This window comes from Typha angustifolia, chromosome 12, assembly GCF_048772165.1.
Source record: "Typha angustifolia cultivar Huaian chromosome 12, ASM4877216v1, whole genome shotgun sequence".
Classification (NCBI taxonomy): Eukaryota; Viridiplantae; Streptophyta; class Magnoliopsida; order Poales; family Typhaceae; genus Typha; species Typha angustifolia.
Window position 1 is genome coordinate 1,770,041 of NC_133250.1, and position 12,157 is coordinate 1,782,197.

At 39.7% G+C, this 12,157-nt stretch overlaps 2 protein-coding genes across 3 annotated transcripts; one reads left to right on the top strand and one right to left on the bottom strand.

The window, feature by feature from the left end:
- The first annotated feature begins 315 nt into the window (after positions 1-315).
- LOC140771775 (endoglucanase 12-like) lies at positions 316-3,570 on the top strand. The gene is made up of 5 exons (XM_073113458.1): positions 316-927; positions 1,386-1,696; positions 1,931-2,528; positions 2,617-2,789; positions 2,886-3,570. Exons 1-5 carry the CDS (start codon positions 555-557, stop codon positions 3,285-3,287), a joined length of 1,857 nt encoding a protein of 618 aa, XP_072969559.1. The 5' UTR covers positions 316-554; the 3' UTR covers positions 3,288-3,570.
- Positions 3,571-3,759: 189 nt separating this feature from the next.
- LOC140771776 (uncharacterized) lies at positions 3,760-8,743 on the bottom strand. Of its 2 annotated transcripts, none has more exons than XM_073113459.1 (6): positions 8,332-8,743; positions 6,606-6,800; positions 6,104-6,220; positions 5,858-6,007; positions 4,599-4,657; positions 3,760-4,244 (listed from the first exon to the last, which is right to left on the bottom strand). In XM_073113459.1, exons 1-6 carry the CDS (start codon positions 8,536-8,538, stop codon positions 4,109-4,111), a joined length of 864 nt encoding a protein of 287 aa, XP_072969560.1. In that variant the 5' UTR covers positions 8,539-8,743; the 3' UTR covers positions 3,760-4,108. The 2 variants fall into 2 exon arrangements, with proteins under 2 accessions (XP_072969560.1, XP_072969561.1); XM_073113460.1 differs by having other exon boundaries at positions 6,606-6,827; positions 8,332-8,471.
- Positions 8,744-12,157: the final 3,414 nt, after the last annotated feature.

Below are 12,157 nucleotides of genomic sequence, written 5' to 3' on the forward strand. Positions count from 1 at the left end.
TAATTTAATTGTAGTTATTTTTAACCGATAAGATTGAAAGTGCGTATATTTTCTATAATCGATGCATATTTTATTATAATAGAATGTAAACTTATTATTGTGTAGTTAAGTTATAAAAAGCTCATAAATATTTCAGAAGTATTTTAATTACATGGAAAGGAGGAGGCATACTTTATGCAATAAGACTAAAGTTTATAAAATAGAAAACCACATTTGGGAAAACCAACTACCCTCCTTCCTACCTCCTCCATTTTAATCACCTAAGTCAACCCACTCATCCTACATATCCCACAGCCAAAGAATACCAATGAAAAGGACAAGGGAACAACCAAAGGAGCAATAAGAGGCTCCCAATTTCATACCTCTTCTCCTGAGATCCCACCAGAGGCAAAGAGAAGACCCACCTTTTTTTGATCTACAACACAAAGGTGGCCACCAATCCCCTCAACTTGAGGTGGGTCTTCTTCTAAGTGCCATTTTGATCTCAATCCCATGCATTGAAGTAGATATACATATAGAGAGTTGAACCAAGGAGGAGGAGGAGAAGAACAAATATGTATAGTGCCAACCATTGGGGTGGGTCCTTCGAGATCCACCACGCAGACCGCGAGGCCGCCGACGACCACAGCCGCAACATGGACGTCGACCGCGCCGCCCTTTCGCGGCAGCTCGACGAAACCCAGCAGAGCTGGCTGCTTGGCCCCCAGGAGAACAAGAAGAAGGAGAAGTACGTGGACTTGGGCTGCATTGTGTGCAAGAGGAAGCTCCTCTGGTATGCCTTCTGGACGATCCTCGTCGCGTTCATAGTGATCGGAATTCCGATCATTATCGCTAAGTCGATACCGAAGAAGAAGCCGGGGCCGCCGCCTCCGGATGAGTACACCAACGCCCTCCACAAGGCTCTTCTCTTCTTCAATGCTCAGAAGTGTAAGCATCTTAAGTCACATACTTGTTTTCAAACGTCCTTTCATATTTGTATTTAGATCTATTAATTTAATTCTTCTGCTTGCCGAATTCTCTTGTAATATTAATTTTTCGAGCTAAATTTTCTTGATAGTAAATTACTATTAACAGAGCATTCTTGCTCTTTTGAAAAGATTGACAATATTTTTGGTTGTTCAAAATTTGACTATGAAATTTGAAACCAAACAGTATTGGGCCGTTTGCATGGCAAACCAAGATGGTTTACTTATAATTGCTTCACATAACTAATCAAATCCAGTATATATCACTGGCCAGATTATTGTTGCATATAAAACAAGTTTAGGTAATTCCAAAAAATTAGACAAAAAAAATGAGTGATTATGCAAAACCAAAACACATATTTATTCTGATCTATCCGATTATTATTTTTTATCTTTTCTTTTTTGTAATTTGACATATAGCCGGTCGCCTTCCAAAGAACAACGGCATCCCGTGGCGGCGAGATTCGGGCCTCAAGGATGGCTCCGAGCAGGTCGACGTGAAAGGCGGGCTCGTCGGCGGGTACTACGACGCCGGCGACAACATAAAGTTCCATTTTCCGATGGCCTTCTCCATGACACTTCTAAGTTGGTCTGTGATAGAATACAGCCACAAGTACAAAGCAATTGGAGAGTATGACCATGTGAGAGAGCTCATCAAGTGGGGCACTAATTACTTGCTTCTCACCTTCAATTCCTCCTCTACTTCCAATATCAACCATATCTATAGCCAGGTAATATTATTGAGATTATCGTTCCTTCTTACCAATTGTGTACTATTTTTTCCCAAATTCTACCATTTGTGGTGAAGACTAAAAGTTCCTATCATATGTTCATCATTGCTTGCCATTTGAGATCTTTGTTAAGCAGTAGATCTACTAGCAACTGCTATCATAAATACTTAAATTATTATATAACGGATTAACAATATATATCATGTCTTTAATAATTCGCCTCCCAAATTTTAGGTCGGCGGCGCACTGAATGTCTCGACCACACCGGATGACCACTACTGCTGGGAGAGGCCAGAAGATATGGACTACCCGCGCCCGGTCCAAACTGCGACATCCGCCCCCGACCTGGGCGGTGAAATTGCCGCCGCACTGGCTGCAGCCTCTATCGTGTTCCGTGACGATGCCACCTACTCCAAGAAGTTGATCAAAGGCGCGGCGCTCGCATACAATTTCGCGAGGGATCGCGGCCACCGGACGCCCTACTCCCGGGGGAACCCCTACATTGAGCCCTTCTACAATTCCACAGGTTACTGGGACGAGTATATGTGGAGTGCTGCATGGATGTACTATGCCACTGGAAACAATAGCTACATCACATTTGCTACTGACCCAAGATTGCCAAGGAATGCCAAGGCCTTTATGAACATCCTGGACTTTGCAGTGTTCAGTTGGGACAACAAGCTCCCAGGTGCACAGCTGCTACTGACTAGGCTAAGGATGTTCTTGAATCCAGGGTACCCTTATGAGGAGAGTCTGAGAGGCTATCACAATGTCACTACCCTCACTATGTGCATGAGCTTTAGGCACTTCAATGTCTTCAACTGGACCAAAGGTAACAATCGTTACTTGCATGTCTTCAATTCCTCTATGAACACTTAAAAAAAAAAAAAAAAGGCTAACGATCACCATTCTGTTTGCAGGTGGATTAATCCAACTGAACCACGGGCGGCCTCAGCCGCTTCAGTACGCCGTAAGCTTTGCATTCCTCGCATCCCTCTACGCCGACTATATGGACGCCGGCAATGTCCCCGGATTATACTGCGGCCCGAACTACTACTCCGTCGACAACCTCCGGATCTTTGCCAAATCTCAGGTTTTCCATACAAACTCTACCTTGTTTCAACAACATCTACTACCTTTGGTATACACGACATAATTCCAATCTGATCACGTTCTTCTTGCTCAACAGGTTGACTATGTCTTAGGTAACAACCCGAAAAAGATGAGCTACTTGGTTGGCTACGGCAAGAACTACCCCAAACATGTCCACCACCGCGGTGCGTCGATCCCAAACGACAAGGTCAAATATTCATGCAAAGGAGGGTGGAAATGGCGTGACACCAAGTCTCCGAACCCCAATGTGATCACCGGAGCGATGGTCGGCGGACCGGATCGGTTCGATGGCTTCTTAGACGTGCGGACTAATTACAGCTACACTGAGCCCACACTAGCAGGAAACGCAGGCCTTGTAGCGGCTCTTGTGGCATTAACGAGCAGCGGCGGTGGTGGCGTCGACAAGAACACCATCTTTTCTGCCGTGCCACCACTCTTTCCTGCGGCGCCCCCTCCACCAGCACCATGGAAGCCGTGAGAACACACAGTGGTAGGTGATGGATATACATGGAGAGTGCTGGATTTATAGTTGGTCACATAATTTTTGGTTTGTATTCTTTGTTTGTAAGATAATTATGAAAGCACTGCAGGCTATACCAGTGGCAGCTTATGCTTGTTGTGAAGTTTTAGACAATGCTGGAATAACTTAGGACATGTGTTCTAGGTGTAAAGCTCAATTCTCAAAAGAACAATTGAATGAGTTATAAGGATTGGAACAGTTAGCAAATGTGGATGCTTTATATATACACTTCAATTCTCTATCTGGCATCAAGTTTCTCATAAAATGAAACTAGAAAAGATACTGTTCATACAATTAAATTAGGATACTTGAAGTGAAAAATTACTTCCAGATGTTGCATAAGAATAAATGTAGTTGTTGATCAGATCACAAGAGATTTTAAAAGACATACATGTTGATAATGAGATAGACGCAAGATTTATCTCTGGGATAAGAATAAGGATATCTGTACTAACTCAGGAACATCTAAACCAATACAGCATGTTGTAGAAGGTTCAATAAATCAATTCCAATGCTGTGGCATTGGGTAGAGATAACTAAAAACAGAAGGCAATTCAGGGAAATGAAACTTTGACATTTAGACACAGATATTACCAAGAATACTGCATGTAATGCCAATCTTATTTCACGAATCAAAATAATGAGAGATGACGCCTCTTTCTCCTACATAAGATCCATCTCTTTCCCTCAAGGCTCCAGGTAATAAAAGGAAGCTAGTTAACTGGGAAACCTTATCCACCTGTCTATAAATAAAAAAAAAAAAGAAAAGGAGTACCAGACTAATCCAAGTAAAATAGAGTAACAATCTTCCGTAGATTCTTCGCTTCCTGGCAGGTTTCCATTAGCAATTTGCTGTCATGGAATGCAAAACATATGACCTGTTGCACCTTTGAGATGATGTCCATGTTGCACAACCTGTTATTTGATCAACAAAAAGAAAAGAATATTGAAGAAATCTTCAAGCATGACAATAATAAGCAACAATAAGCACCAATTTTGTTTCTCCCACTTTTAATGGGAATAAACCACAAGGAAATGCAAATCTTTTGTCATTCGGCAATGAATCCTCACAATGGAAGGAGAAAAGCATCTGGATAGAAGCAATAGTGAGTGTCTATTGAGATACTAATTATCATCCCCCGGGGTAAATTGCAAAGACTAGAATTTCAAAGTCTATGTGTATCAATCAACAAACCTTCTAGTATCAATATATTATCAACCATTAATGGAAACAGGAAAAGTGGAAAATGTACAGTGTAACTAACAAACCTGCTAGCTTCAATTAATGGCAAATGATCATATTGGGGTTTCTCAATTAGATTTTGAACCTGCAAAATTTAGTTGATAACATCAACAGGTGAACACTTCATCAACATTCGATTATAATAAATTAACCAAACTAAGAGCATATCAAATCACTCACTAGATAATATTTACTCATTATAGCAGAAATTATCACAGTTTTCCCCACGTTATAAATGGAATTAGCATGAAGCAAGAAGATAACATTCTGCATCTCAATATTCCTGGAATAAGACAAGAACTAACAAATACTAATTTTCAGATAAAATTATGACAACAAATTCCAGGTCAGAATTTTGGAACAGCTTTGAGAATTGAATTTTATATGAGCTTTCCAAATCAGGATTTGAGATCAAAATTTCAAGATCAGAGACTAAACAGTGAATGACACACTTATGTCCATCTCAGTCGACTGTCATATTAACACCTGATTTTGAAGTAATCCATACAAATGGAATGGAAATAAAAAAGAGATAATGTTCCCTCTTTCTCAGGAAAATTTTGGTGCAGATTTAGATATCATTCTTTTTTGTCTTTCAAATCAATAATGTATGTAATACTGTTGACTAGAATGTCAAACTTTTTACCTTTTTTATTAGAAAGTTCCAACTAAGTATGATAGATTCTGACAGCACCTTTTAAGGTTGGTCGACCAGACCTTTAGAGAAGTTGCATACAATAATCTTGATTTCTCTTATGATTATGCTAGCTATCAATTTCAGGAAGAGATTTAGTAATATGGCTTAAGTGAGGCTTATAACTTGCCTACAAGACACATCCATACTTTCTCAAGCATCGGCTGCAATATTGACTCAGAACTTGATAACAACAAAACATACTGCATAGGACATTATCTATAGAGGGAAATATTACAATATGACATAATAAGCAAATGATATAGCAAGATGCAATGAGGCAGCTTATAGTCAATTAAATAAATGATTATTAGGCTAGAACAAGGAAAAAGATCAATAGACCTTCAAATATTTTATAACATTTTTTACAATTAGAAATTTAAATATAGGTCAAAAAACACACAGGATTTTGAGTACTTGATCAGCTAACCAATAATATGATAAAGCCATATAGGTAAATGTGCATCAAGAATTGACCAAACATTTAAGATCAGAATTCAAATACTAAGCACTAAAACACATAAAAATGCCTGAGCAGAATAAATAGAAAAGGGAGACAGAAGACAGAAAGAAAAATTGTGATAATCTTACTTTAGACAACAATTCCTGGCTTTCAGGGGGTTGCTTTTTCAGGCTTTGAGGCAATATTACAGTAAGCAACTCTGGCTTCTCAGCTCTTAAAGCACCTCTTATGACAGCTGCATTAGTCCCTGATGCTCCTGAAGTAAATATATGATTTTTCTGGAATGGCCACAAGGATATTAAGGAAAAGAAATTAAATATAACAGTGAAAAGAGAATGTCAAAAAGTAAGAAAAGATAAGGAAATATATCATACTGTTATAACCATAGCATAGCTCAGAATCTCAATAAGCTGCTGATGCATGAATCCCATATTGCGGGTCCCAAAAAACCCAATTGATCGAGGCCCTTGTTGCTGAATAGCCAGTAATTCCTGAATCACCCTTAACACATGAGCCATATATATAGTATAAAGCAGGAGAGAATGGTTCTATCAAATTTGTGAAAATAGGTTTATATATGTATGCCGTATGATTATCCCACCATGCTTCTTATTTTCTTCTTCTGTGAAAGCTATTTAGTATGATTTGGATCTTGGTAAATATGAAGAATGACAAACTAAAATATCAGATCCAAAATTTTTGAGAAATATTAAGCACAATAATAGATTTTAAGTTGATTAAGGAACTAACACGAGTCTAACTCCTGCCAATGGTTTATGTAACATGGATAAATTCAATTTAAACAGAACATATCAAGTAGAAATATTTTTTGACTGAATGAGCTGGCAATACTCAAACTTCGTAATAAACAATTACCTGTAAATAATCTATGTCAGGAATTGGTTTGTACTCTGATACTAGGACAGTACTGGACCCCTCAACAACTGACTGAGCCTGTGTAGGAACCTGGGTACCACTCTCCTCGTCAGACCCGAACATAAATGCTCCATCTGTTTGTTGATTCCTCCCACTACTTTCCACCCTATCTCTTCTCATATATCCACAAAGCCACTATACCAGTACATAAAAAAACAGCCCCTGGTAGTAAATCATTAGTGAAAACCAAATATATCACAAAATTCAGAAGGCATCAAAACGCCTTTCCTTAAAAGAACAATTATTAACAATACACAACTAGCATAGAAGTAAACATACTCAATAAAGTATCAGAACCTACATAAGATATTCATCGCCGAAGATGTTTGGCAGTAAGCTTCATAGATATTCTGGGTTCTTTCAGAAACACTTTATCTACCTCTACAATAGCATATTGTCTATTATGCCTTCCATCTTAAGTATGTCAAAGTGGCCTAGTCAAAAAGAAAATCTTCTTGTTGATGTAATTAGCAAGTTAGGGATCTCGTATAAGAGATTTTTACCAAAAACAAATTACCTTCTTAATGCATGTTCAATAAGAGATTATTTCCTTTCCTCAATCAATAATGCAGGTGCAAAGCAGATGGAAAATTAGATTTCAACGGGGCATCAAAGGCTATGCGGCAGAGGGATATAACAAATTATCAGACACTTAGCAGGGTTCAGCTTGAAAGCAGGACTGATAAGGTAGTTCATAGACTATAAGGAACAGGATAGTACTCATTAGGAGCTACTAGATTTTTGAATCACAGTGGTGTTGAATGTTCCCATGGCTAAGAATAATTGAAGTTCCTCGGTGCCCATCAAAATGATTTTTTTTTCTCTTTTCAGTTTAACAATTGACAGCAACCTATGGGAATATTGATATATGAGAAAGCATAATGACTACTCCTCATGCAACTAAGATCACTGCACAAAACAGAACTGTTCATCACATCCTCTTATGTTGTAGCTTTGTAATACCTATATGATTGACAATCAAACACCCATTGGATGTCAAAGGAGACAACTTGCTATAAAACCTTATGGACAGAATGGAGGAGAAAAGAAGTTTATCCATCTCCTAGGAACAAGCAGAACTTAATCGTGATAGCTATATGCTGGCATATTTAGAAGGAAAGGAATTGCCTGAGTATTATCGAGCAAGGAATGTTAAAATATGCAAATTTTGGAGAGGTTCGACTCTTTTAATCCTTCATGGCAGTACACAAAGCATTAGGTATAGCAGGACAAATCATGAACTCAAAAACATTGGAGAACAAAGATAGACAGCAGTGAAGACATGGGCTAATCCAAGAAACAAATGTCTACGGATATTTGATCCTTTTTAGGGGCTTCCTTGCTGGTTCTCTCAAGAGGGGACTCTCACCTTCGTTTCCGTACTTTATCTTTCTTTTCTTTTTCTTCATTAATAAGAACGAGAAGGAAAGAGTTGCAATTAGAAAAGAACAGCAAAAAAAACGAAAAAAGATTTGCAATTCTATCTATAATATTTACCATTAGAAAAACACCAAAACCCTTCTGTTCATAGATTAAATCAAACAAGATAACATGAAACTTCTTAGACAGGATCCCGTAACTAACAAAAATTACAACGAAGACAAATAAATAGAAGTAAATAAATGCTTCTAAGATTTAAACAGCGAGTGGAAGAGAGAAGAGTTACCCAATGCCTGGACTTGACAGCAGTGTGGCACTGGGACGGTATTCTGGCTCCGACCCATCTCCTATTGACGGAAGAATCAAGAGAAGAACACAGAAAGCTAGGGTTTTGACAAGAGTTTGCACCGCCCACGGATAGATAAGGTAAAGGGGAAGACAACCCAGGGTTTGGAGGCCGCAGGAGAAGCCCCAAGGGAGGAGAAGAACCCATAAATAAATCCCTTCTTTCCACCAACCCAACAACGAGATTTTAATGCAATCTCTCTTTGGGTCTCCTTTTCCTTCTTCTGATAAGATTTTTTAGAGAGAGAGAGAGAGAGAGAAGTTTGGAGGAAGAGATATGACTGGCTAATGGCTATCCATGAGATGCAAGTTCTTTTTCTTTTCTTTTTTTTTCTTTTTCTCTCTATAAACTCTCTTCCAGCAATCCAAGTTGCTCTTTTGTCTGCTTGTTGGTGGGCGTTTTGATGATCTCGCTCTATTGTTCTCTCCTCGCATACTCGCTCGCATGTGATGATCCGTGGAGAGGAGATTGATTTCGAAGGGTTGGATTGGAAAGGTCAAAACAGGAACGGTCAAAATATTTCTCACCCTTTTTAGATGGCACTTTGTGGCTCACACGAGTTGTGGACTTGATATGCAAAAGATCCGAATCCGGATAGTTTATCCTATGTATAGTGTCCTCTTTTTTTTGACGACAATGTATGATGTACTTATTAAGCTGATAAAAGACGGTGTGTGAATGTAGAGGGGATCATCGGGCGAGTTGGTCCGAATTGGATAGAATTTTTTGGATAGCATTTGTTTGCCGCCCAACTCACCAATCACACAAGCCGAGCCAAATTCGAGCTAAGCTAGAAAATTATAGCTCAATATTACATACTAGCCCATGAGATATCGGGTTAAGGTAAAACATTATGTATAGGGTTATAAAAAAATATCATATATTATAATGGGTCGAGTGTTACGGGCCTCCCATAAAAGCATATTAGTTTGTTTTAATAAGGACATACTTATATAGTGGTATTTAATAAACTAAATATCTTAAAAATACTATATGAATGAGCAAGTGTAATGGATTGAGTTGTGTGCGCGTGTAGCAAATCGGGCCAAACTTGGGCAGGTTGGGCGCAATGATGAGGTCTGAGTGATGTAATTCAGACCATATCGAGTCATCACGTGTATGGATACAACCTATGAGCTATATTTCTTGTTTTATTTTAGTTATTTTTTTCCAGAAAATAAGGATTCTGGATGTCGCATTGGAAGGTAGGGACGTCACATTCGAATATCCCTTGCGAATGCCTACATATGTTTGTATTGATAGAGAATACAAATTGTGCATTCGAATGCGCTCAACCTCGTCCGAACGCCTGCATATGTTCGCACCAACAAAGAATATGAATTATGCGTTTGAATGCGCTTGACCCTGTTTGAATGCGATCGATGAAAATGCAATGTTTCTAGGGTTACTACTTGTTATTTTGGCCTCTTAAGATGTGGATGGTAACCTAAGGGATCATTATGAATTAATATTAAAATTTCTTCCCTTTCTCTTCTACCTTAACTCTTATCCCTCATCGTTCAAGCCCTAACCAAGTGTCATCTCGACGCCGGTTACCTCTAATCCCCCTCGACTATTGAGTCCTCCCTCCTTGGAATCTCGACCAATGTCTTCCCTCTTAACTTTATCCCTTCAACATTATCACCACTTTTATCACCATCTTCGCCATCATCCGTCATCTTCACCTTCCATGCAATATTGCGTATTTTTTCCCCATGTGCAGTCAGAATCTGCAAAGAGCATCAATATAAAAAATGTAGATAAGAGAGATACGAAATAATCACCACTAGTTTCATAATTTTATGACTATGAGAGAATATTTTAATAATATTCTCCTCCGACTATACGGACTACTTTCCTACATCCGAGCTTGATCAGGAATGGACGCATGATCCATAACAAGTGGTATCAGAGCCATTATTCCTCGAACACCATGCCAACAACCAGATCTATGACATTGAGACCAATAAAGGCACCTTCGTTGAGGGAGAGGGCACGTATATTATCAAATTGGAGGCAAACTCAAACTCACCAATTGTTGGTAGCACTAATCGGGACTTCTCCAACGACCTCTACAATAAACTCAAATCTGATCAATATGTTCACAGACATGATGGAGACCTAACAAGCCATGCAAGCGTCAACGAAAGCAATGATTCAAGTCCTCTTGAGCGCACCAAGGGGTATGGCGGCAATTGAGTTCTCTACTTGAGCCCGGACTGCACCATCGATGGAACCACCTTTTTGCCAAAGGACATCGCCTCCACTATTTCGTGCCAAGCCGGAGGAAGATCATGAAGGCCTCATGGGTGGTCACACAACGGGGCCCTTGTTGCCTACGCAGCTCGAAAGGCGCAATGTACCACCGCTAGTTTTTCACCGCAACCGAGCATCGGATTGTTACGAACCGGACTAATGAGAGTTAGATTGGGTATTTGGATTGAAGGGAGTTCTTAATGTGATGGAAGAGATGGAAGAGGGATGATATAGGGATAGAGTTACTTGCGATTAGAAAAGAGAATAGGAAGATAGGGTAGAAGGGGTCGCTCCTAGAAGAAGTAGGGCCGTGATAGACGAGAAGAAGGATCTAACCAATGTAGACTAGGGGACAATATAAAGGTAGGGCAAGAAGAAGAAGAAGAAGAAATAGGGAGAGAGAGAGGGAGATAGAGAGAAAGAAGATGGATTCAAAATATAACCAAACTAGAATGCACTCCACAATACTTAGAGGCTACCCTTTAGACCCAAACAATAAAAAATAAGCCCTAAAAACCAAGCATTCTCGCCGCGACGCATTCAAATGTGCCCGAGGCTGTTCGAACACACAAATCCCATTCTATCTTTATGAACGCATGCAGGCATTTGAGCGGGTGTGTTCAAACGGGCCCAAGGCTGCTCAAACTGGTGTGTTTGAATGGGCCCAAGGCCATTCGAACGCACAAACCCCGTCCTTTATTTTTGTGAACGCATGCATGTGTTCGCATAGTGCGTTTGAACGTAGTCCTAGGCGTTCGAACGCCCCCTGGCAGAAAGCTTTATTTTCCAAAGTAAATTTATTTCTTTTGATACAATTTGATCCAGCTCTAGTTGTATCATGGATCCACCTCACCATGATGACAATGACAAGTGGGCGGATTATGAAGAACCAGTGGCCCCTCGATATCATCCTAGGGATGCTGGATTAAACCCAAGGGAAAGAAGGCCCAACCGACATGAAGAAGAAGAACGTGACATCCATGTAGGGACTGTTCGCCTCAACTTCCCACCCTTCAATGAAGGAGATTCGCTTGATTGGGTTTATCAAGTAGAGCAATTTTTCGAGTACCAATGAACACCTAATGCATAAAAGGTGTTGTTAGCATCTTTTCATCTTGAAAAGACTGCCATCTGATGGTACCAGGCCACGAACTAAGCTCAGCCCTATTGAATGTGGGAGGAGTTCGCTGATGCTATTTACGTCCGATTTGGACCTTCCAGTTAGGAAGATTTCTAAGCTGCTCTCACCAAGCTAACCCAAAAGACTATGGTGAGAGCATATCAAGAGGAGTTCGAGTGTGTTAGCAATCGAGTGGGCTAACCTAAAAGACTACGGTGAGAGCATATCAAGAGGAGTTCGAGCGTGTTAGCAATCTGATATGATTCAGACTTCACCGATGTCGTCTCGAGCATGGATTCACTTTAGGAGTATTTTTGTTTCTTATTTTAATGTTTAAATTCTAAGAAAATAAGTTTTCTGTAAGTCACGTTAGAACGTAGGTGGAGTGAG